Raw genomic sequence first — 26,111 nt, 5'->3', positions numbered from 1 at the left:
TATATAATCGCATTCAAGGTAGGACAAAAATGAAAAATGTTTTTTGTGTGTCAAAACACATATCTGTATGTGAATTAGATCTTAAGATCACCTGATAGATTTCCAACAACGAAAATCATTTGCAATTTAGTTCAAACACTATTGGAGTTTAAGTCTTAGATTACAAGAAAAAAAACATCCACATCCACATCTGTCGTGCCGAGAGCGCTTCTGTCCAAGGTATACACCGTTCTTTTATTTTAGGACAACAGTCTGACTTTATTGAAGCTGAAGGAACACACCGTTGCTTTTTTTAGAACTATTGATTCGTAAAAAATAATACAAGCGAAACGGACATCGATAAAACTAAAAGCTCCATCACAATCCTCTAAAATAAATGCCTCTAGATCCATCCTTTACATCTTGGCATTTCTCCATAGATTTGGTGACGGAATTCAGAGCACCATGCTAGCACAAGCTGGAATATTTGAAAAGCCACATGAGTCATCCACCTCAGATAATAAAATCACTAACATTGTTCAAGCCGGGGACACACCGCGCTCAAGTAGACATGGGCATGGTCGGCCTGACCGAAAGCCTGGTGTCCTAGGCCGGGCCTCATTTTCCTGCCCAAGGTCGGCTCGAAAGCCCGAAATAGGTTAAAAGTATATGGTTTTTAGAAAATAGGTGTAAAAATCATTTTATCCCGAAAATGATTAATACCGAAAGGACCAATTTTTCCAGCTTTTGGGCCGGACGGGCTGGGCCCGGGCTTCGGGTTTTTAGTGCGGGCTTTGTGAAGCTCGGCCCGGGCTATGCCCGCCCGAGGCATTCGCCATTCAGAGCAGAGGCACAGAGCGGCAAACGCAGAATATGCGTGACTAGGAGTTACGGCCCACGGGCCAAAGTTTCCGACCCGTAACATCGTTGCTATCCAATTTCGCACTTCATCGCTTCCGTCGGTCGTTTCTCTCTCGCGACGCGCCGTCGGGTTCCTTTCACCTCGCAAAACCCTAGGCCAGCGTATACTCCCATGGCGACGCCGGCGGTGGTCTCCTCTGACGAGGACAATTCACCTACAGCAGAGCATCCTCGGCCCGAGTCGGCCGCCCCAGTGGCGGAAGCGTCCGGTCCTGGCGCCGCTGCGGCGGCAGCAGCAGCAGCAGCAGTGGAAAGGACGGCAGCTGGAGATGCCCCGTCCGCGCCCGCTCCCCCCTCCACCTCCAGTGCTACTTTGCCACCTCCACCGGCTTCCCCTGCCTCGCATGCCGCTCCAGGGCCCCCACGGCCGCCGTTCGCCGGCTCAGCGGCGTACGTGACTCCGCCGTCGTCGTCTTCGTCGGCCGCGTTCTCTTACAACATTCTGCCCAGGGCGCCACCCCCGCGGCAGGTGAGTGGCGGTGTGCCAAACCAGCAGCTATCGTCCTCTCCGGTGGAGTATCTCATCCTGTTCTTCAGCTTACATGCTTTACCCAGCTATTATATGCGCTCATATGGGAGAATTATTTTCGTTTTACGTTTTGGTGTGTTAATGCACACATAGCACTGTAATTTTTTCCTGGAAGGACATATGGCGCTAACATTGTGGGGACTAGTCTCTTGGTTAACTCTGGTGACAAGTTCTGGGCCACGGACGTATGGCTGAGTTAATTGATGACACAGTCTTTACATGGAATGCCGAAAAGATATCCTATAGGGAATCGCAAATGCATAACGTCATCCCTACTTTAGTCCTCTTACCAAGAGTGATGCTGAAGCTTGCAGTAGTAGTATGTGGGTTTGTTAGTTTCTGGCCCCCTCTTTTCAGCTGCAGCCTCCCAAGAAGCCAGCTTCATCTGAATTTCTCAAAGAAGCTGCTGCCACGTGAAGCCCTGAGAAACTGTCTATTCCCTTCTTTTAGGCTTCTGGATTATCTGATTTGAGTAGAAAAAGTCTGTAGTACGATTGGAATTCAATTGTTTCATATTTAGTTGATTATATTTTTTTTACTGTTTACCACAGAACTAAGCAATAAGATGAATTTCGAACACAATAAATTTCAATGTCATAATAAAAACATGTTCTCAATGTTTACTTGAGGTCTTGAGTGCAAGTCAAATAAAAGAAAGGTCTTAATGTTACAATATACATCTGTCAGCATAAACACCTAGTATTACAAAGAAGGCATTGGCATCTCAAAATATACATCTTTTTTTCACTATATACAATGATACATATATGAACATCTTGTTCTAGTTTACTTTCCTCAACATCTTCAAAGTAATACTCCCTATGTTCCTAAATGTAAGAAGTCCTAGCTTTGTCCTAAGTCAAACTTATTAAACATTGACCAAGTTTATAGAAAAATTTACCAACATCTATGACTCTAAATTTGTTTTATTAAATCCATCATGATATATATTTTCATAGTATACTTATTTGATATTCTAGATGTTGATATAGTTTTCCATCAACTTGGTCAAACTTGAAGAAGTTTGACTTTAGGACAAAGCTAAGACTTCTTATATTTAGGAGTGGAGGTAGTATCGAAGAAAGAAGGCATAGACAAAAGTAAAGGAAAGATAAAATTGGTCACAGGTTTAATTCTCCAGATCCCTTGCACCAAACCTCTAATAACAAGACGAAGACCACATGAAGTCAGTTCGTACCAGCAAACGACAAGACACCAAATAACCAAGTGAGGTATCAGTTTATCAGCGAGGAACAAGGCACCAAATAACCAAATAGCATAGCAAGATGGACAACAAGTGGTATCTCAGTTCGTAACAAGTACGCCTGAAAATTTCCAAGTGTACCTAGATGTACTAGTTAATGCTGGAATTTCTTCGGATATGAGCTCTATAATACCATACTATTTTGTGAGGACTGAAGTAATACAACTGGGGTGCTCTCTCATTTGACATCAAGCTCTGTAAAACAAACGATCTGCTCCAGCCTCTAGCTGAAACCTGAAGCTTGATGATTAGAAATTTAGAACCATCCATTAGACCATTTACACATATCTCCAGGATTAATAATTGTTTAATTGCTAGCAACTGATCAAGGAAGGAAAATATGAATTGACATGTAATCAACAAGGAGAACAGTCATGGAGTTTAACTGGACAAACAATGATCAAGTGGATCAATCGCTAGCGATTCCTGTACAGCATGTTATGAACAGGGAGAATTAACATGTTAGACGAACTGGGGGAAACCTGATACAGTTTGAACTTTGAACAACTACTACTGATCCTACGAGCTGTGTGACGTGCAGGCTAGTGAACTGGGGGAGAGCTGACACATTGCTGCAGGACTGGCTGCTGGACAGAGGAGTAGCCTAGCGGTGTGTGGCAACGAGCTGGACAGTGAGATACCTGTGATACAGTGGAACTGGACGACGTCCTCAGGACAAAGGTCAAGCTTGGGGGTGGCCAGCGACCATGGGGTGGATGGCCAGCCAATTCGATGTGGACGGGGTGGGTAGGTGGCTCCTGGATCTGAACTGAGTTGGTCGCTTGTGGGCCTTCACTTCAGGGAGGATGGGAAGGGGTGACAGGGGAGGCGGTGGTGCCAAACCCTAGATCGGGTTGGGAGCGAGAAGAGAGACAAGAGTGAGCAATACAAGGGGGATTGGGGTCCAGTGGCGCGGTGCAAGGTCTGGGGGGGTCTGGGGCTGAATGCATGTTTTTGCATCTTGCTTCTGCAATAACTCTTACCGAATTTATGATTGCTTCAAACAACTCAACAGTTATCTTTATTGTAAGTAGTACTCTTATCATTTTTTTTCTCATTTCCAGGCTTCTCCAATGCCTCCAGCAGCTCTTCAGCCTCCAGCACCGCAGCAGTATTTTGGGAACAGGCCTTCTTTCTCATATAATGTAGTCTCACATGCCAATGCTAGCTTGCCTACTGGTCAGCAGTTTCAACTTGACACTGTAATTTCTCATGGCTTTATTATTACTAGCATTACTGTCGTTCTTGTCATTAGTTTTTCTCACATGTTAATGATCTGACCGCACTGATCCTCTAATACTTAATGCCACTTCTTCCAGGGGACAAACCGTGCTGTTCAAGTTCCTATGTTTGCTCCGCCAGCATCCTTGCAGCCTCCAGCTCCTGGGCAATTACCTCGCCCAAGTGCACCATTCCCAGGAGCTATGACACCAAATCTTCCTGGATCTATCCGATCACCGTTTCCAGTGCCACCCAGGACATCTAATATTCTTTATGGTTCAAACCCACAACAGGCACAGTCCCAAGCCTCCTGGTTTTCTTTAATCACTGCATGCTTCAGTCAGCTTGCTTCTATATGCCCGAATCTTATGAATGTGGTACTAATAACTTTTGAATTATTGTTACAGGGTAATCTGGATGCTAGTGCTTCCAAGTTGGATGCTCCAAGTGCCTCAGAGGCAAGTCCCCATACCATGCAGTCACTGCCTGCCTCCGGCCCTGAGGTATTTGGGGCTGTTGGAGGTTTTGTACCTGGACAACGGTCTTCAAACTTGTCTGCTCCACCAAGCCTCCTTGGGAGACCTGTAGCCCCATCTGCTTCTTCTTTGCCCCAAACATCACCATCAGGTGCTGCTCCAGGTGCCGTTCCACAGACTACCCAGCAACAGTTCTATCCATCATATCCTTCAGCACCTGGTATTGTTCCGCCTCAACCTTTATGGGGATATCCTCCACATCCTACTAGTTTTCTGCAGTCTCCCTTCCAGTCGTATCCACCGGGCCCTCTTGGACCACTTGGTAGGCCAATGGTTGGAACTTCTGCTGTGACTACATCTGTCACCAACATCCAACCACCTGGCGTCACAACAATTGGTGGGGATCCCAAGGAGCTACCACCAGCAAATCCAGGATCTGAGCAGCCACTTCATACTTCAGCTGTGCCCCATCCAACAGGTATTATAATTTACAGGATCTGATATTCAGCCTTAGTGTTCTGTTTAATTGTTCATTTCTTATGATTATGTGTAATGCTGAAGGACATGGAAACCAAGTCAATGATCAGCTGGAGGACAAAAGATCTACAGGAATACAGGATTCAGATGCATGGTCTGCACACAAAACAGAAGCAGGTGTCTTGTATTATTACAATGCCTTGACTGGAGAATCAACTTATCAAAGACCACCTGGTTATATGGGGGAGGTAGTTGCACAGAGGAATAGCTTTATCAAGTAATATAGCTTCATTCTAGTCTGTGATATGACACTTTAGCATCACGGTTTATCTAAGTCATTTTTTTTCCTGTTTTGCTATAGCTTGAGAAGGTTGCAGCCCAACCAGTACCAGCTTCTTGGTATGTCTGTGGAACTGCTTGTTTATCTTATGCTATTTTGAGTTTTTGACTAATTTTTATCTTTGGTATGTGAAGGTTGTAAGTAGAGTTTGATATGTCCCACTTGTGTACCTTAAGGGTTCTAATAATCATATAGCACATAGTTTGTAATCAAATTGTTCCTATGCTTTTCTGGTAAACTGCACAGCAACTGAGAAATTGTCAAATTGCATGTTCACATGGATGGCAAAGTTTAAAAACTTACTTTAGTTATATTATTATCAGGTGTTCCATTATCTCGCATTTTGGAAAATCTAAAGTCACCCTTTTGAAAAAGTTAATGCCAGGTCTTGTATTAATTAACATTTCGAAAACTGTTAGAAGGTCTTTCTCAATTATGGGATGCTAAGAACTACTCACTCCGTTCCTTAAATTAGGGCGTATATTGTTTCCTTTGACCGAGCCTTTGACCAAGAATTAGTCTATTAATATATTTTGTGTGAAATAAAATTGATATCATTGTACTCGTATTCAAAAGTACTTGTTCATGGTTATGACTTGAACCACATAAGTCACATGTTGATGAAGTAATGTTTGATCAAAGACTGTCAACAGAACCACATAAGTCACAATTTAAGGAACGGACAGAGTATATACCAAAAAATACTACTCCCTCTGATCCATATTGATTGTCTCAAATTTGCCAAAATATGGATGTATCTATGCCTAAAAAGCGTTTAGATACATGTAATATTTTGACAATTAATATGGGTCGGAGGGAGTAACATGTTTAGTATGTTATATTCTAGCTCATGGCGATTGCAATATTTTCAATGTTTAAGATTCAACCTGAACAATTTTTTGCCTTTTATCTTTGATTGGTACAATCCAAGATATTATCCTGAACACACGTCTGTATATAAGGACCAGTGTTATGCAGGCCCCAGAAACATGGTTTTCTAAAGATTCCTGTGAGATTTAAGTGGTCTCGTTTGAAACCCATGTGTCCCATACAGCCTGTAGATTGTTAGAAGCAGCAATCTTTATGAATGTCTCTGGCCTCTTTGTTTGTTTTTCTCTTCTCCTAAATAACATATACGCCAATGTGTTCTTCTGTTCATGTCCACAAATTTACTGCTACACTGAACTTCATATTTTACTCTTCAGGGACAAAATTGTTGGTACAGATTGGAGCATAGTAACGACAAGTGATGGAAAGAAATATTATTATGACAATAAACAAAAGGTATGTTTTTATGATGACTTTGAAAGTCAACACATCTACTATGTTGGGTTCGTGTTGTTGGTCTTCCAGTCTCGCATGAATTTATTATGTATAGCTCATCTCTTAATGCTGAACAGGTTAGCAGCTGGCAACTTCCGCCTGAAGTGGCTGAGCTCAACAAGAATGCTGATTCTGGTAGCTTGAAAGGAAATTCATCACTGCACGATGCTGGCACAGTAGGAAATAAGGGAGAAACAGGTGTTGAAATAAGTACTCCTGCCATACAGACAGGTGGCCGCGATTCGTTGCCACTTCGGCAAGCAGTTGCCTCTGCATCGCCTTCTGCATTGGATTTAATAAAGAAGAAACTGCAGGATGCTGGTGCTTCCAGTTTGTCCTCTCCTCTTGCTACTCCTTCATCTACTGCATCCGAGTTGAATGGATCTAAACCAGCTGATGGTGCACCTAAGGGACAGCAAGGCTCAATTAACGGAGAGAAGCCAAAGGATAATAATGGCAATGGAAATATGTCAGATTCCTCTTCAGATTCAGATGATGAGGAACATGGACCAAGTAAAGAGGATTGTATTCGTGAGTTTAAGGTGATTCTCGTGACATTTTTCCAGGTTCCAGAATAGATTCTAAGAGAGATCTTTGCCTCTCCACAAAATTTGTTTTTCTGTGAGATTCTAGTTCAAGATAACTTTTGATACTTGTTCAGTTCTGTTTGTATTTTCTAACCATATGCTATTTCGTGCTTCTTTGGTAAGCCAACATTTTTTGTACTGTATGTAGATGGGAATCAGGATAGCTGAATACAAGTTGCGTTTTAATGAAACTAGATGATTTTTATTGGTGTTGTGAAGTAATAGCATGTCATGCATGCATTCTTGATTTTCACAGGAGATGCTAAAGGAACGGGGAGTAGCACCATTTTCAAAGTGGGAGAAGGAACTGCCAAAATTAGTATTTGATCCACGTTTTAAGGTTTGTAAAATTCGTGATCCCAGTCCTTTCATGCCATTATATGGTTTACCAAGTTTGTGGCCCCACTCCTGCTGTCCTGCATTCAATTGCCATACTCATTTATTGCCAACACGGCAACATGCTAGGGAAACACTTCCTCCGTGTAATGCGTAACATGATGTAGGTTTCCTTTAGTTGATATCTACTTGTCCGAAACAGATCATCTTTCCTCTAATAATTAATGCAAAGAGTACTGAGAGCTAAGCGCTATAATAGTATTTAACAGGATAGCTCTTGCATAGCAGACAAAAGAGAAATATTGATTCAGATGGTTTTCCAATGGAATATATAGTTCACTTCTAAATATATTACTGAATTTTCTGCATGACTAGATATTGTGACTAAAGTTGCACCTAATCGGTGGTCTGTTTTTTAATTATTTCTCGTTGAGGGCGAGAACATGAGCACATCTTGACATCAGTTACAGACGGATAACAAAGTAAATGCTGGCCACAATCTCTAAGGATTCTTTTTATGTTCCATTTCCACCAGGTTTTTGTCTTGAAGTAGTTGTGGTTCATTTTCAAGGCAGTGATATGATTTCCTTCACAAAATAAATAATTGTGGTTACATAGTTCAAGTTCTAATAGTGCACGGTCAATGCCTTCTTGTAATTGATGTGATAATTGGTTATTCCTGTATATTACCCTGATGAGTAAAATGCACCACTAGTCCATAAACTCGGCAGACATGAACACTTTAGTCCACAACATGGAAAAACGCACACATAAACCCCTAAACTGGGCTTACTGCAACACTTTGGTCCAAAAACAGTTTGGCGGGGCTAAAACACACCACACCACGTGGCCGCCACGTCGGTTTAGGCCAGGACCGTGGATTGCTACTCGACTTTCTCAGGGTTTTGTTTTTTTTGCAAAATGACCAGGCTGGTTAAAATCCATCTGGAATTCCCCAAAATCTGCAGCAAAATCCCCAAAACCAGTCTGGGAGAGCTGCTGTTGCTACATATCAGGATAACATAGTTGTTGCTGCTCCATCAAGAGGAAGAGGCAGGACAATAAGCAGTGCAACTGTATAGGCTGCTGCTGGCTCCATCAACCTGAAATGATGCAAGAGGATTTTGCCGCCGATTTTGGGGAATTCCAGATGGATTTTAACCAGCCTGGCAACTTTGCAAAAAAAAAAACCCTGAGAAAGTCAAGTAGCAACCCGCGGTCCTAGCCTAAGCCGGCGTGTTTTAGCCCCGCTGACCCATTTTTTGGACCAAAGTGTTACAGTAAACCCAGTTTATGGGTTTATGTATGTGTTTTTCCAGTTCGTAGACTAAAGTGTTCATTTCTGCCGAGTTTATGGACTAGTGGTGTATTTTACTCTACCCTGATTGCCGTTGAAGGAAATGCATAAAGTGTCCCTAAATAGGCGCTGTTAGACGCTATCTCCTGTGCACGAAATTGGATTCTCTAGGTGCTGTTAGAGGCTAACTCCTGTGTGGGAACCAGGAAAAAGCGGAAAAACCAGTTCATTGTGATCCGCATTCAGACTTTATTTATACAGCGATTTCTCATTAGATGAATTCTGGGTGTGTGTTTTGTTCTGGTTTATTTTTATTCTAAATTTACTAATTAATGGGCTATCACTTCTTTCGATCCATAGCAATAATAGTTTAATTGGATTAGGAAAGGTTTGTGGGTAAGGAAATTCTGCAGTGCAACACTGCACGGCACATTAATGACAACTGTCATAGGCGCTGTTAGAGGCTAACTCCTGTGCGGGAAACTGGACTTTCTAGGTCCTGTTATAAGCTAACTCCTGTAAAGGAGACCAGAGCAAAGTGGACAAGCCTAGTTCACTGTGATCTGCATTCAGACTTTAAATATATGACAATTTCTCATTGGATGGATTCTGGTTCTGGTTTTTCCGTACAACCTTCTAATTTTACTACTTCTGGTTATATTATATTAATGGGCAATTACTTCTTTCGATCCATAGCAATAATAGTTTACTTGGATTAGGAAAGTTCTGTGCATAAGGAAATTCTGCAGCGCAACACCGCGCAGCACATTGATGCCAACTGTTCATGTGCTTTCTCTTTCCAGTCCCAGTTATGCTGTAACGAAGCAGACCCTCATGTTGTAGTACATAGTTTATGATTCTTATACTGTATGTTCGGAAAGGATCAAACGAAATTAGTGATGTCCAAAAAAGGCCCTAAATTGTATCTCTTCCCACTTAAGTAGAAGCTCACACAAGAAACTTCTTTTATAGTGCTTAGTAATGTGCAATCTATTTGCTTTTGGTCATCCTTCTGCTACTACTTGTAACTGTACATTGCTAATTCCATAATGAATATGATATTAATGATAGATTGGCCACTACAGGCTATTCCAAGTCACTCGACAAGACGGACTATATTTGACCACTTTGTTCGGACACGTGCTGACGAGGAACGGAAAGAGAAGAGAGCTGCTCAGAAGGCTGCAGTGGAGGCATATAAACAGCTACTGGAAGAAGCATCTGAGGTTCTCTACTGATTATTTTTACAAGTTATTTGAGGTTTTCCTTTAAATTTGCCAAATGGCTCCAGCCTCCATTTGTCACCTATTTTTGAAACCACTGCTTTCTTAAATGTCATGCTTACATAAATGCAGGACATTGATCCCAAAACAGGCTACCAGGAATTCAAAAGAAAAAGGGGTACTGATCCAAGATTTGAAGGCTTGGATAGAAAAGAAAGGGAGGCTCTTTTCAAGGAGAAGTAAGGCCACTCACTTCTATGTTAATGTTATTATTAAGGATTTTCAGTTACATCTTTCAAATCAAATTAGTGGTTATGTACACTTACATGATGCATTTCCAAATATTTGAGCAGGGTGAGAGCTATTGAAGAGAAAGTTCAATCTGTGCGGAATGCTTTGATAACTGACTTCAAATCAATGCTTCGAGAATGTAAAGATATAATCTCAACTAGCCATTGGACCAAAGTAAGTTCCTTCTACTCGCTGCACTAAAAATCTTGCATAAGGATCAACAGACAAAGGAGGCGATCTGATTTTTGTAAAGTAATCTGCCTTGTTATAATTTCCTTTTATCTGTATCTGTACTTGTAGAGTATAATAGACATTTAGATACATGATCTTTTTTGTTATCTTCTACTACCTCTGATCATTTAGTTCAAAACTGAGACACTTATTTTGGATCGGAGGGAGCAATATTGATAGCAGGATTTGTCAGACCACTTATTTTTAAATTTATATTACTGTCTAAACAGGATATTTTGTACTATGCCGTGTAAGTTGTTTGTTGATTAGCTCAGCTCTTCTGGAAAGTGGAAACTGGCCAAGGCCAAGTCAATTGCTGCGTCTGACATAGCAAGGTCTGCTGTCTAGTGACAGACTGATAGCCTGTTAGAAAGTACTCCCTCCGATCCATAATAAGTGTCACTGATTTATTTAAAGTTGCTGTACTGATAATTGTTTCCCAAGTTACCACTTAACCAGTATCATCTGGATGGACTTTCTGAATTATGATGTCCGTTTTGATATGATAGCTCACACTCTAGCTTACCCTAGTCAGGTTTCATCTCCCTGGTGTTTACATTGATGTGGCATAAGTTTTGTATCACTATGTTTATCCGTGAACCAGTTTTCACCCTAAAACAGCTCCTCCCCTTACTGAACTTCATGTAAAATCTATTGGTCCGATGTTTACTTGTTAGACAAATGTGTTGAATATAGGAGTATTTATTTGTGATCTGATGGATCATACCTATGCATCATACAGGTGAAAGAACATATCCGTAGCGATCCAAGGTACAAAGCGGTGAAGCATGAAGAGAGAGAAAATGTCTTCAATGAATACATAGCGGAACTTAAATCCGCTGAACGGGAGGTGGAGCAAGCTGCCAAGGCCAAAGTGGATGAACAAGTCAGTCAACTTAGCCAATGAACTGTGTGATGCTTTATTTACTGACTATGGCTTCACATGTACTGTCTTCCGTATTCTCAGGCCAAGTTAAGGGAGAGGGAACGTGAAACTCGCAAAAGAAAAGAAAGGGAAGAGCAGGAAATGGAGAGGGTAAAATTGAAGATCCGAAGAAAAGATGCCGTGTCTTCATATCAGGCCTTACTTGTTGAAATTATAAAAGACCCAAAGGTGATTTGAGTTACTCCCTACATTTAACCCAACTGAACATGCTTCTGGTTCATCGTATGTATTGCACGTTTTGATGTTCAGCTGATCTGTTTGTTTAGGTACTTAAGCGACATCCTTTTGGCATATTTGGATTTACTTACTACAGTTCCTTTTGCTTATTGGCATGTTACATCGCTGTGGTATTATAATTAATATTAATGCTATTTTTCTTCCATAGGCATCATGGACAGAATCCAAACCAAAACTTGATAAGGACCCACAAGGTCGTGCACTAAATCCTGACTTAGGCCAAGGTGATGCTGAAAAGTTATTCCGTGACCATGTCAAGGACTTGTATGAGGTAAATTCCAACTATTATGATCATCTGCAGATACTAGATTAGGAATTTCATATTGCTCAAGTGTCGTGGGCTCGTGGCTGCAAGCTTATTGTGGTTTGCTTGCTGGATGCTGAGCCTCTGGCCTGTTACAGTTAATTTCTTCACTATCAAAGGAACAGCACCCCAAGTTTTTAGCAGATTCACATTCAACTATCATATCAAATTCTGCTGTTATTACAAGTACTAACTAAATGTCTGTGTGCTGCAACGGAAGTTTTTTAAAATATTGCATGCTTTGTTACATCAAAAGATCATGATACATGTATGCCTACCAACCAGATAACTATTTGTTGTATTTTCTAGAAACTTAAGAGGTAATCTGGATAGGTGATTGGATTGCCACCAACATTTGTTTATTCGAGCTTTGATGCTTGGGTTTATAACATTCTTGTATTATTTTCTTTCAATAAAATTTTACTGTATGGGCCTCCCGTACAGTTTTCCTGTCAAAAAAATAATGCTTCGGTCACTGCTACTTCATTTAAGTAGATAAGTATCCTTTTATTTTCTCGTAATTTGTATCATGTGAGCTTCCATGCTCCGAGTTATTGCAGGCTTTTGACCTGGTCTATATAATTCCCTGCAGCGTTGCGTCCGTGATTTCCGGGCACTTCTGTCTGAGGTGATTACCCAGGAGATAGCAGCCCGGACGACAGATGAAGGAAAGACTGCAATCAGCTCTTGGAGCGAAGCGAAAGGTCTTCTAAGATCTGATCCAAGGTACAACAAGGTTTCAAGCAAAGACCGAGAATCTATTTGGCGGCGCTATGCAGATGATATGGCAAGAAAACTTAAACAGTCGGATACGGAGAAGCTAGATACTGATGGGCGACAACAGCGTAGATCCTCTGATCCGCCCAGGCGTAGGTAACTCGTTAAAATACACATTGTACCTGCAATTCTTGCTGTCCGGTTGTTCAGGGTCCCCTGGGTCCTTACTCTATGTAACAAAATGCCTCAAATTATCATCGCCAATTTTGGTAGCAAGAGTTTATATTCTTGCGATATAAATTTCCATGCCCTTCGTGGAACTGTCTTTTGTGTTGTCGTGCCGCATATTCTTGCGATATAAATTTCCACACGTCATTTCTTCTCACTTCAAACCAAGTGTTGGCCTGTTCTGCACGGAATGGCGAAGAAGCTGAAGCCTGATCTCGCGACAGAGTCAAACTGGGTGAATCAAACGGTTAATCTCGTTCTAGCGCCGATGAAGAAAATACTGATATGCATGGAAGAAGGTTACTAGGCAAGGAAGAAGGTTTGTAGGCATGGACGGTGCTGCACCAGTGGCACCCGGGATACCACCGTTGCTTAACGCGTGGGTTGCCTCACTTGCCGGATGCCTCTGGCAAAGGCAGCATCCTGGGCAGCACCGTCCGAGCTGCTCGGAAAGTCATCGGCCCGGCAAGACTAGCCGGGCTGCGGGGGTCACCCCGTTAGGCAACAAGAGAATCTCCGTCAGGGCGTCCCACGGGAAGGTCACTTGCCGGGAGAGCTCTTCCTGGCGCAGGCACTTACCACAGGGTCGGTACGCAGCAGGCAGGGCATTGACACCACGTGGCCGCTCGGCAGGCTCCCCGCGAGCAGGGCTGGTCAGGGCGTAGAGTATGGCACAAGTAAGCATTAAATGCTTCGATAGGAGGGTGGTTCCCTGTCAAGTCAGCCCACAGTGAGTGGCTCTCAGTGAATCCAAAGCACGTACCGCCCCAGGTACAGTGCTTTGTGTCATGCGTCATGCATGCATGCCAGCACAGCGAGGGGAAGCTGCCTAGGATCTTTGCTCGACACTTGTCCCTCATGCATCGAGGCACCTGTGGTATCCCCTCGAGTATAAAAGGAGGACCAACGCCAACGATAGGGGGGGTCGGTTTTTTCTAGTTTTAGCACAGAAATAGCAAGTAGCCACTTAGCAGAAAAGGAGAGAGCATCCGGGGACTCCCTCCGCAATCTGTAAAGCACTTGTTCATTGGCTAATACAAACTTAGAAGCAGAACGTCGGGTTTTACACCTCAGGGTGGCCCGAACCTGGGTAAACGGACCTGTGCCTCTTTGCGCTTGACATTGATCTCGCCGGCGATTGCCGGAGCGATCCCCAACGCTCACTGCCAAACCTGAAAGGGGGTGCCTAGCATCCCCGGTGTCTAAGCCCGGCCTACGACACGGAGGTTTCTTCCTTGTCCGATTCCATGCAATAAGTTCTTTTTAAATAACAATGACTATAGAAAGGTGCATTTTGTTTGGGGGTCGGTTCTGCAATTGTTTCGGAGCCGGTGTTTTCTGGAGATCTCGTTGTTGTGTCTTGTGTGTGTCTTCTATCTTGTCTTCGCGATCAACGAAGATGCCATTAAAAAAAACTGCATTGAGAAATCAAGGGCTCGTCTGCTCTTCTTATCTTGATGTTTTCATGGATCCAACGATGGAATTGTGTCCGTGTCTTGATTCCGACACCGAGGATGTTGCACGTCCCTTTTTTCTTCGGTGGAGGAAAAGGGCTGGGTCTGCTTACAAATGCTAAGAACACATTCACCAACACACGAGGATTTTACTCAGGTTCAGACCGCACGAAGACGTAATACCCTACGTCCTGCTCTTGCTTATATCTATCGGGGGGTTGGCTATAGGGGCACCTGCTAGCTCCCGGGGGTGACTACTCGCTACACAAGTGCAGAGTTGCATGTGCTGCTCAATGTGTGAGACTCGAACCCTTTTAAAGTTGCCATTGGTCCTCCTTTTATACTGCAAGGGAATATCACATGATGAGCTACATGGGTGACAGGTCACCCATACACGCGTTGCCTCCTTTTATACTGTAAGGGAATATCACATGATGAGCTACATGGGTGACACGTCACCCATACACGCGTCGCTCTGTGTGACGCGGTGGCGAGGTCTGCCAGGGGCATCCTCCACGTGCCGGCCCTCCACATGCACTGATGGGACGGGGCAAGCCGTCTGGTCAATCTTGATCGGTCAGCCCTAGTCTTCGCCTGCAGCATGCAAGAGCATTAAATGCTTTGAGCTGCTGTTGGGCGAGTGCAGAGGGCGCGCGCCACCTATTTCCAAGTTGCCACCTAGCCTTGCACACACAACGCCCCGGGAAAGTCTCCCAGCGGGGGCACGTACCTAGGCCTTCATTTGCGTAGTCTGCCCATGGGAGCAGGAGGTTCTACCCTTGTTCTAGTCCAACTTCCGCCATTTTCACAGGAAGTAACAGAAGCATCACGGGGGTAGGCCGGACGTTTGGTGGAAGTTCCGCCCTACTGGAGATAGGACGGAAGTTCCGGGCCTGGAACAAACCTGTCAACACAGCTAGACTTTCGGTGGCTCTCTCGCACAGGTAGGCTTTATGTGGATGCAAATATGGTAGATTTGTGTACGTGAAATTGATTCACGCATTACCTTTCCATGTGTACTCCCTCTTAATAGTACTGACTTCATATTATTCAACAATAAATAAAAAGCCATAAAACACCGTTACGATTTTTTCCTTTTTAGGGCAACAAGTCGTGTTGTGCCAGTTGATTTCAAATCTGAAACGCTCAAGCACACGATTACTCCACTAATCATGTTGTCATTAATACCAAAACACTTAGGGATCAAAATTCCCTTTCAATAAAACATAACATGTAAAATACAATGCCAAATTGGTAGGAGTTAGGAGGCAAGTGCATATATTAATTTTTTGACACAATTGGGTCAATGAACCATAGGGATCCTCCTCATCTTCCTCAAGAACAGATTCGGGATCAACCTCATCACCGAACTCATATTCACCTGTTTCTTCATTCACAAGCATAATCCTCTTATTGGGGCAATCTCGCTGGATATGGCCTCGTCTGTCGCAGGTGTGGCAAATTATATCCCTGTTACGAGCGGTAGAATTAGAGGACGACGCAGAATTAGTAGCGGGCTGCACTGGCTTCTTGGCATTAGAAACAGTAGCCTCGGGCTTGGTATTGAAAGTGCCACGTGACCCAGATGCCGTACTAGGAGTAGACGCGCTGCTCGCTGTCCGTGGTGTAAAACGACCTTGGCAGCGGTAGTACGTGCAGCAAACTTCGCATCCTCCGCCAACTGAGCCTCCTCTTCACGTGCTTGATGCAGCAACTCCGTGATATCATGGTTTGGTAATGCCGGACAATGCGCTTGACATTGAAGTTCAGACCAGAAAGGGAAATGCTGCATGGTTTGTTCGGCATCTTCACGCACACAGGCACGCTGCATAATAAGTTCCATCTCCTGATGATAGTCATCCACGGACTTGGTACCTTGCTTCAAATTCTGCAACTTATCATAAAGAGAACGGATGTAGTTGCGTGGAATAAAACGCTCACGCATCTCGCGCTTCATGGACAACCAAGTAACAATAGCGGGCAATCCTTCCTCTTCTCGTGTTTGCACAAGGTTCTCCCACCATAGCAAAGCATAACCTTCAAATCCAAAGGACGCCAACTTGATTTTTCTATCTTTGGTGTACTCATGCATGCGCCATAATTTCTCAACCTTCAGCTCCCAATTGAGATACTCTTCAACATCAGTGGAGCCTTCAAACTTTGGAATTGTAAACTTGGGCCTGCCCAAGCCATCATCATCACGATGGTGTGGCTGCCTGTAATCACTGTCAACATCACGATGAGCAAATCCACAACCATGCGGACCACGACCACCCATCCCGCGACCATTGGGAATGTCATGGTGTACTCGACGATCACGATTGTCTTGTTGAAACCGTTCACGTCGAGCGCCATCATCCTCACGATCTTCCTCCTCACGACCATGGACACTCTCGCCATCACCTTGCAACCCTTCCAAAGTGGTTTGAATAGCACCAATGGACTGCTATAGCGTGTCAACCGACTGCTGCAACGCAGGGATAGATTGATGCGTGTCATTCACGGTCTTCTCGTTATTGTCCACTTTCAGCTCCATGTTCTGCACTTGCTCTGTGAGGGGATCAATTTGGAGGCCGAGTTGACGCTCAAAGTGCCTGCGAAGCGCCTCATATTGATAGAACTGCACCGAGGCTGTAGGATCGTGCTTCTTCTCCACATCGTACTGATCAGCGTCTGTAGACATGGTAGAAACAAAAACAACAGCAACCAAGTGTACATATATAGGTGGAAACTCTCAACTCACTCAGAACTGAAAATAACAAGGTATCTTACCGTTCCGAAGTGAATTGAAAAAGCTACTTACCGCTGCGGTGGCTGACACGCACGTGTGTGTGATCAAGCGAATTTTATGGGTCAACACTATCACACACACGACAACTAAGGTGTATAAGGTGGAGCTTGGTTGGGATACCTAACAACACCAAATTTACAAGGCCTAATGTTGATCGTATGACTCAACTCACACAGGAAACACACACGGTGGAGATAATTGGGGCAAATGCAACTATATGGAAGAGCTGAAAATATGAGATACGTCGGAGGTAAGCTCGTGTTGCAATTTACAAGGAGAGACACTAGCAAAAGCTCAAAGGAATCGGGCACAAGATTGCTCAAACGACAATTGGAAATAGCAAATTTTGGATCAAAAAATTTCCGCTACAACGGCGGATAGCTAAAAACGATCCCGGAAGGGTAAAAACAGTATAGGCTCGAAAAAAATTCAGAGAGAGTCTCAGACTCTTTTTTTTTTGCCCTCCCCTACTCTTTCCTTGCGGCGGAAGCTTTGCCGGGAAACAACTTACAGATGAATTGGATCTTTTCTTAACAAGAGCAGACCGTGAGCAAAAAGATATGCTAGTCTCAAATAGGTTTGCTTACGCAAATAAGGAAAACGGCTAGCACTCGGAAACCTAAAAGTACTCGAAGTCGGGAAGGACTGGCCGACTGAAAATAGGACTCGGATCGGACACAAGAAACCGATCTAAACTTGACGCAGAAACAGCAAGCCGGCTAGAAGAAGGACCGGGCCACAAAACTAATCTCGGTGACTCCGACTAGAACAAGGGTAAACTGATCTCGCCGACTTAGAGTAGAACACGGAAACAAACCTATAAGATCTAGGAAACAGAAAAAGAAGTTACGCAAAGGAAGACGACCAACAACTAAACACAAGTAAAAAACGATGCAACGTGGATGATATGGGCTGGCCCGATCTTCTCAGAGAGTAATGTGGATAACTTGTATGATTCTACAAATCTTCCGGCTATTCACCCATCGCCATACGACGAACTTGCAACCCAATGGAAATTCGCAACACCGCACACTTGCGCAGTAGTCCGCCGACCACAAGCTGTTTCGCAATCTTCCAATTCCCAGCGGAACGATAGATTACGCTCGAACTTTTCAGTAGATAAAACACCCTATCGAAACGAATATGGTGTAGGTAAAATTCCTGATCGAAACAAAAAGGAATTATATACTTTCAGATGAATGCTTGGAGCAATTCAACAAAAGGTTCTGAATAAGCTAAAACGTGGTCTAACCCTAACACTAGGCGTACCCCTTGTATATATAGGCGAGGGGCAGCCCAAACACACAAACGGACTCAGAGTCAGACTCAAACTAGGTTTGACTCAAACTCATACAAACAATTCGAATAGGACTTGGCATAAACAAGGACTCGCAGGTTCGGGCGCCCCTTAGACGTGTCGGGCTCATCGTAGGCTGTCCTGGTGCGCCTCATACTTGTACTGAACTTGTGGTGGGCAGATCATTCTTGTCGTTGGCTGCCCCTTGCACACAAGTTGCTCTTCTAGCGTTTTATATCCTACATCTTCATTTGTGGTGCGCCTGCCTCCCTCTCCTCCCTCGCGCATATCTTGATGTTGGATAACAGCACTTGATGATCCTCGCGCGCGGCCTCCTCTCCTCCACGCTCCACGGTTGCCTCAGCCTCAAACCTGATTACACAATGATACAAAGACTTAGGCAGTATAAAATTCTCATCAATATAAACATTAGGTGCAGCTAGGAGTGAGTTCACCTGTTGTTCTAATAACTTGGCACGTGCTCGTGTAATTGGTCCAATGCGTAGATCATTGGGTTTATCTTGAACAGCAAGATCATCATTAGGCAATGATGACAAAGGACTAGGGATGCCCTCATCAGGAAGGTTGTGACCAAGGCCAAGTGCAAGTGGCCGGCGGTGCGACACCATGCTCCCCACACACACGGAGGAAACGACCACTTGAAGAGGCACCACGCCAAGCACGTCAAGATGACCAAGAACTGATCATTTATAATTTTCTTTTTATTTTGTGCTATAATCCTTAACCTTATGGGCGCTGCACTATTTTTCCTTCCGAGAGGTGGAAGGTTTTTAACGACACAACTAATAAAGCTTAACATTTACCCCATATACACTTTCCCTCAGTTGTACATTTTATATATTTTTCCGAATTTTTCTACTCCCTCCGGCTGGAATTACTTGTCGAAATATTACATGTATCTAGACTCTTTTTACACACGGGTACATCCATATTTTGACAAATTTGAGACAAGTAATATCTATCGGAGGGAGTATATTTTTTCTGATTTTTTGAAGACATTATAGTTAAAAGGGATTTTCAAGTCCTAGGGGGCTTGTTTTAAGGTCCGTGGTACTTACCGGGCCGGGCCGGCCGATACGTGCCTCGTGCCGTGCCTGGGCCAAGAGGCTGCCGTTTGGGGCCAACCTGACCCCTCTATTGTCGGGCTTGACCGAGCTGTGCCCAGGCCTCCCGTGTCGGGCCGGGCCGGCCCGATGGCCATCTATAACTGCTATACCCATTGACCACCTATAGTAGTAATGATGGCCCAATACCTCCAAGCCCGGCTAGAGGGGCCAACCCGGCCCCAAAACTCTTCCTCCAGGGCTAGGCATGGCACCGAGCCTGAACATGCCGGCACGGGCCCCTTAAGCCCTATTGGGCCTCTAAAATAGCTCGGGCCCGTCTCAGCCCAGCAAGGAGAGAAACATAAAAAAAACACTAACTGGCCCAGCCCAACAATGAGGAAAAAACAAAATAATAATGCTAGTTGGGCTCAGCCTAGCAAGAGAGGATGCCAAAAAGAAGAAGAAAAGAAGTAGGAAAGAGGCCCAGGACCAGCTGATGGAAGTATGATATGAAAAAATAAAAAAAATAAAAATAAACGAGCTTTGCGTGGCCAGCCCAGGGGCCTGAGGATGAAGCTCAGGCTCGGCACATACCGACCAAGGGCCGGCCCGGCCCAATTAAATCTGTGGCCTGGTACACTCGGGCCTGGCCCGCCGGGCTTCTGGGCTTTTTTTCAAAAGCCCGGTCCGATGGCCACCTATAGTACAAACTGACTAGCACTCCAACACTAGCCACCGGAAGCAAGTGCAGCCAAATCAAAGATTTTCTTTTGGCTCCCCTCGTCTCCGACCGCCGATTCGGCATCGGGTGACGAGGGGAACCATAGGTCAACGTCTGGTTATAGTTTGTGTACCTTCTTTGTGTGTTTTGTGTCCTCGCGAGGGCGTTATGGTGGAGGAGGTGACGACTTATACAGTAATGGTTTCCTGTGTCCATCCTCGTCCTGGTGTAGTCATCACGATCTACTCCATGGAGCTAGTGGATCTCGCGGTTTGTATTTCGTTATTTTGATCTTCTTCCTCGTCGACTCGACGAATTAGCAGTTCAACAACTTGTCTTACAAGGGGTGTGTCCCCGGCCACAGTGCGTTCAACGATCTTAGCTTCTCATCGGTTGCGGTGAGCGATTCATACGGCTATTCAAAACCTACGAGGTTAATTTAGCTTGTGCAGATCTGATCTTCAGCAATTTCATCACGACCGACATGGAAAATTTTCAAGATGCGGATGACATATCCGGTGATTTTTATTTCAAAGAATCTCGATGTAACCTATAGTTTCTTTAGGATCTTTGTTGTCGGTTTTATTCAATACTTTGTATTCTGTTTACTGAATCAATTATGCCAGATGTTTCTCTCAAAAAAGGTACTCCTTTCGATCCTAAATTGTTATCGAAATATTACATGTATCTGGACGTTTTTAAGAATAAATAATTTGAGTCAAGAATTTAGTACGAGAGGAGCATTCTGTTTACTTAATCAATAAAACCAGATGTTTCTCTCTCTCAAAAAAAAAAAAAGACTAGCACTCTAGGCGCCGAGCTTGCACAGCACAGGAAGGGGAAAGCCCCCCAAAGGCCCAAACCCTCGCAAACCCCCGTGCTCGCTCACCATGGCGTCCCTCCTGCGCCGCCGCCACGCCCACCCGCCCACCGTCTCCGCACATCTCATCCGCCGCTTCTCCGCACTCCCCGACATCGATCCCGCGCCGACGCCCGTCCCAGCCGCCGTGCCCGACCCTACGGCCACGCCCGACCCCACGGCACCTGCCTCCGCCCGCGCCTCCGTCCTCGACCTCCAGCTCGCCGTCCGCGCGGAGACGGACCCCACCCGCGTCCACTCCCTCGTCGCCTCCGCGCTCTCCAACCCGGAGTTCCACCGCCTCCACACCTCGCGCGCCCTCTTCTCCCTCGCCGCCTCCCGCCTCGACCGCCTCCGCCGCCCCGACCTTACCGCCTCCCTCCTCGACCTCCTCATCGCTTCCGCCCCGCCTTCCCCCGGCCTCCTCGCTCGCGCCCTCTCCCTCTTCCCAGGCCCAGACGACGCCGTCCGCGCCTTCTCCTCCTCGGTGCCCGAGGCCCGCTCCGACGTCTCCCTCTCCGCCCTCCTCGATGCGCTTCTCCGCGCTGGCCGCCTCGACGACCTCAAGTACACCTTCAAATCTGCCGAATCATCCCTTGGCGTCGCCCCTGGCCGCGCCTCCCACAACGTGCTCCTCCACGCTCTGGTCAAGAACTCCGAGCTCACGGCGGCCCGCAAGATGCTCAATGAAATGACCAAAAAGAAGTTTAAGCACCGCCCGCCTGCGGACATCATATCATACAATACTGTCCTTGCTGGGTTCTCTGCGCAGGACGATGGTGAGGAGTTTGAGAAGCTGCTGAAGGAGATCAATGAAAACAAGCTGGAGCCAAACGTGGTCACTTACAACTGCCGGATACAGTGGTTTGCCAAGAAGGGTGAAACATTCAAGGGGGAAGAGCTGCTTGATGTGATGGAGTCAAAGCAGGTGCTACCAAACTACATTACATACAATGCTCTTGTGCAGGGGTACTGCAAGGAGGGGAATGTCGGTGCAGCAATGCGGGTGTTCAAGAGGATGAAGGTGATGAAGAGGCGGGAGGGGAGGAGTGACTTGGGAGTGTCTGTGCACTCGCAGACATATGTGGTGCTTTTTAGGACTTTGGTAGAGAATGAAAGGCTTGATGATGCACTGTGGATTTGTAAGAGCTGCTTTGCAATGAAGGCAGCCCCAACGTTTGAGGCTGTCAAGGGTTTAGTTGAGGGGTTGGTGAAAGGAGGGAGGTCTACAGAGGCGAAGGATGTTGTTGCCAAGATGAACTTTCTTGTGAAAGGGGATGCTATAGTTGCTTGGGAGAAGATTGCTGCAGAATTATCTCTTGAAGATGGAGCGCAAAGTTCAAATCCTTGATTTGCAGGAGGCATGCACATTACTTCTGCTTTATTTACGTGTTTTGGCCTTTGAATAACAATGAAAAGAAGGGACTCACATGGGATCTAGTGTTGTCTATGTGTTATCTTGGGGCTAGTTTTCAAGGTCCAAAGGTTAGATCAGAATGTAATGGATGTCTCTATGAAGCAGAATGGTAAGGAGTTCCATTTCATATTCTCTTTTCTGTAAGAGCTTCTATCTTTTCTTTGTCTTGTAGTAGTATTCAAAAAGATGTTACATATTTGTTGAAATGCTAAGGGAGTCATGATACTACTCTACATTAAGTTATTCTGCTTACTTTTTTTCCCTTTTTCCTTTTGAGAGGAAGGTAGTTGGACTGGTATAATTTTGCTTATGCACTGTGCCCATGATACATCCAGCGCGAATTAAAAACTATTCACATTAAAAATATTATAAGTTAACAAGCCATATAGTGCAACAAGGTGTGGTATTAATGCCTGACTTGTACATGTGTCTTGGGAACAAACTTGAGTGCCTGACATGGTTTGATAATTGATAAATATCAACTACAATAAAATGGGGACTAAGTAGTACGCATAGGCCATGAAGACTCTATGCTCCTTATGAGATTTTTAGACTATATAACTAAGTGTGAAATGGTATTGTGCCATGTAATAGCTTATAGAAACCTATGTGCTCCTCTTTGAGTTTCAGTTGATGACTCGGACTAGCATTCCTTCAAATGTGATGCCTGGGCCAAAAGCCAAGATCAACCCCCATTCTTCCCTTATCATCCCTTTCTTCAACCCATCCCTCAAATACTCCAACACATAGAAGACTGTGTTGCTGCTCACATTCCCATAGTTCATCAGGGCCTTTCTACTGATCTTGAGTTTATCTGGATCAAGTTGAAGGCAAATCTCTAGCCTGTTCAATATTGCTGGCCCACCAGGATGCACAGCCCAAAATACATCATTGAACTCCTTTATCCCAACCTTGTCCATGAGTATCCTGCAGAACCCTTCTATCCGGCTTTCAATCTTTTCTGGCAAATCTCGCCCCAGTTTGAAATTAATCCCTTCCTCTGTGATCTTGCCATCAATCACCTTGTCTGTCCCTGGTAGGAACTCCTGAGTTGAGAACTCAAGCTCTAAGAAGGGATTCTCCTCTGCAGTGATGGGGCTTGCTCCAATAATTGCAGCTGATGCACCATCACCAAACAGGGCAGCACCAACAAGATCATATGGACGATCAGGGCTTGGTGGCCGGAAGCCTAACACAGTTGTCTCCGCAGCTATTACAAGGACACGGCTACCTGGGTTGTTCTCAGCAATGTCCTTGGCAGTGCGGAGGGCAGCAGCACCACCTGAGCAGCCAAGGAAGAGAAGGGAAGTGCGCACAGTGTTTGGACTGAGGCCAAGACGAGTTGCCAGGAAAAGATCACCCCCTGGGAGGCGAAGCTCACTGGATGAGATGTAGACTAAGTGGGTAATTTCAACTGCAGGGCGACCCCATTCACCAAGGGCAGCATGAGCAGCAGCAGCACCAAGTTCAAGCACTGCAGCGTTGCAGATGTCAAGACGTGGTGTCAATGTTGGAGTGCCCTCTGTCTTTAGCTCTGGATGTTCATCCAGGAGCTCCTTTGACATGACAGTGTACCTTGTCTTCACTGTGGTGGTCTTGCCTGTAAAGCTCAATAATACGGGAATCATTATGCATTCATTGGAGGAACTGGTGCAAACGACAACATAAAGAAACAAATATGGTCTATATATTGTGGTTCTGTAGTAGTGTCAATTGCCCAGCTCTCACCAGAAATAGATGGTGTTGTAACTGAGCAATACTTATCATGGGTGCATGTTATTTCTAGGTGAAAATTTGTTGTCTTTCTGATTGCACTAATTCAATTTTCCACATATTATGCTGAAAAATAGGTTAGCTCCTGCTTATTTTCTGAAGGAAAGGTGCAACTGTGATTTAGTAATAGTGATCATGTGAACATTTTATACACTTGAGTGAAAATTTACTGTCTTTCCCACAGTGCTAATATTGTTTTCCACCTATGCTAATTAATAGTTGAGCTAAAGTATGGTAGATTTACTATGCTACAACCAGTTGGCGGTCTTGTCAATTCACTGGTGTCGAAGGATCTCTTCAAAGAGAGACATCTATGTCACCAAATCCAAATTCAAACGCCAAAGAACAGACCCTACAACAATAGACAACACAAAGGAAGAGAACTCACAAAGGCGTTCAAGTTTGGCCCTGGTGGCAGGATCATCGCAGCGGGTGTCCTGGAGGTAGGTCTCAACGAGTTTGTCCTGGGGCTGAACATGCTCAGGGAGCCCCTTGCCCAGGGCCAGCAGCTTCGCCTTGCCATGGCTCCTGCCATTGCCGCTCCTGCCGATGTCACCGAGCCCAAGGCCAGACATTGCTGCCTCACAGGACCACTCCTTGCTACCACTTTGATGTTTTCACAAGTTTTTTACTCCGGTGATTTGGTTGTGTGCGTGCTGGGTGCTTTAATAGGGGGGATGGACGGTCGCCATGGGGTTGTTTGGTTTCAGGTTGCAGGGAACTACGGCGTGAGCAGAAGGAAAGTACGATAGGTTGCTGGCTGGTCACCTCGTTTCCTCCCATCTTTTTTTTTTCTGGGGGACAAGGTTTGTTCATTCCTCCCACCCTTCTTTGGTTTCCCGGTATTTTTGCCCATCTGTTTGGTGTGTAGTGTGACCACACCCACTGCTGTTCTAAAACTACTATTCTGATCATTCTAAGGTGTCTGAGTATATATCTTTACTCTTCTAAAAAACGCAATTGGTGGCGGCGGTACGTCGCCACACCTTCTCCTCCCCCGTACTCCCACAACTCACGCCTCTCCCGCCGCCGCCACCCTTCGCCTCACGGCGTCGTCGCCGGTCATCAGCGCCGTGTCTCCTCCTTCCCCCGCACCCGCTTCTCTCGCCGCCTCCATGAACGTCACCATCCTCCACCCTCGCGGCATCATCGTCTGTGGCCGGCCTCCATCACCGCCCGATCTCCGTCTCTGGTGATTCCTGCACCCCTGCGCTGCTCCCGAGCTCGGCATCGACCAATTGGCCCTCCTGAAGTCGCCTCGATGTGCTCCTCCGCTTCTGGCCAGCCGGCCGTCACCGTCGAAGTCGACACTGTCGGGAGCCCCCATCTTCCTAGGCTGCACTGTCAAGTCCACGGTGAGGCGCTGCTCCTTTTGCCCTTTCCCCTCTGAGCTTTTTCTTGCTCTGTACCGTTCTGCCGTTGGCTGAGGTCACACCACCTCCTTCCCACCACCAACGGCCGCCTCATTGTCCGCTCCATGATTCAGCTTCTCCAAGATCCGCAGCCTCTGATCGTGCACCAAATCAACCCAATTGGTCGCCGCCATCTACCGCACTGGTGAGAACACGGCAACACGCAGTGGAGGATCACCTCCTCCTCCATATTCGCAAGCTCGACATGCGTCAGAGTTGTCCGCAGCATGGCTTGCAATGCTGGAACCCATCACGCAGAAGGAGTCCGCTAACACCAAAGCACCGCATTCAGGATGGAGCTGCTCGAGAAGTAGCGGTTACTCCAGGCCATAATGGCATCAAGATCAGATGTTTTTTTAGATGATTCTAATAGTGTTTTGGTTGGTATACATG

The 26,111-nt window shown here is 45.3% G+C and overlaps 3 protein-coding genes across 8 annotated transcripts; 2 read left to right on the top strand and 1 right to left on the bottom strand.

The window, feature by feature from the left end:
• The first annotated feature begins 918 nt into the window (after positions 1-918).
• Positions 919-13,020, top strand: LOC100837275 (pre-mRNA-processing protein 40C). Of its 6 annotated transcripts, none has more exons than XM_010236539.3 (16): positions 919-1,369; positions 3,758-3,895; positions 4,013-4,207; positions 4,322-4,868; positions 4,952-5,115; positions 5,229-5,266; positions 6,413-6,491; positions 6,608-7,072; positions 7,374-7,457; positions 9,836-9,976; positions 10,106-10,212; positions 10,327-10,438; positions 11,238-11,381; positions 11,463-11,609; positions 11,827-11,949; positions 12,575-13,020. In XM_010236539.3, the coding sequence occupies exons 1-16, from the start codon at positions 1,013-1,015 to the stop codon at positions 12,857-12,859; spliced, it is 3,126 nt and encodes a 1,041-aa protein (XP_010234841.1). In that variant the 5' UTR covers positions 919-1,012; the 3' UTR covers positions 12,860-13,020. The 6 variants fall into 6 exon arrangements, with proteins under 6 accessions (XP_010234841.1, XP_024316737.1, XP_010234842.1 ...); XM_024460969.1 differs by having other exon boundaries at positions 919-1,411; XM_010236540.3 differs by having other exon boundaries at positions 1,231-1,369; positions 3,758-3,872.
• An 8,044-nt stretch (positions 13,021-21,064) lies between these two features.
• Positions 21,065-22,768, top strand: LOC100822564 (pentatricopeptide repeat-containing protein At1g61870, mitochondrial). The gene has a single exon (XM_003574037.3). It carries the CDS (start codon positions 21,148-21,150, stop codon positions 22,465-22,467), a length of 1,320 nt encoding a protein of 439 aa, XP_003574085.1. The 5' UTR covers positions 21,065-21,147; the 3' UTR covers positions 22,468-22,768.
• Positions 22,769-22,919: 151 nt separating this feature from the next.
• LOC100822254 (type III polyketide synthase A) lies at positions 22,920-24,963 on the bottom strand. The gene is made up of 2 exons (XM_003574036.4): positions 24,695-24,963; positions 22,920-24,133 (listed from the first exon to the last, which is right to left on the bottom strand). The coding sequence occupies exons 1-2, from the start codon at positions 24,879-24,881 to the stop codon at positions 23,160-23,162; spliced, it is 1,161 nt and encodes a 386-aa protein (XP_003574084.1). The 5' UTR covers positions 24,882-24,963; the 3' UTR covers positions 22,920-23,159.
• Between the last annotated feature and the right edge of the window lie 1,148 nt (positions 24,964-26,111).

Source organism: Brachypodium distachyon, chromosome 3 (assembly GCF_000005505.3).
Source record: "Brachypodium distachyon strain Bd21 chromosome 3, Brachypodium_distachyon_v3.0, whole genome shotgun sequence".
In the NCBI taxonomy this organism is placed as follows: Eukaryota; Viridiplantae; Streptophyta; class Magnoliopsida; order Poales; family Poaceae; genus Brachypodium; species Brachypodium distachyon.
Note: the sequence above shows the minus strand (reverse complement) of the source record. Positions and strands in the feature narration are given on the sequence as shown.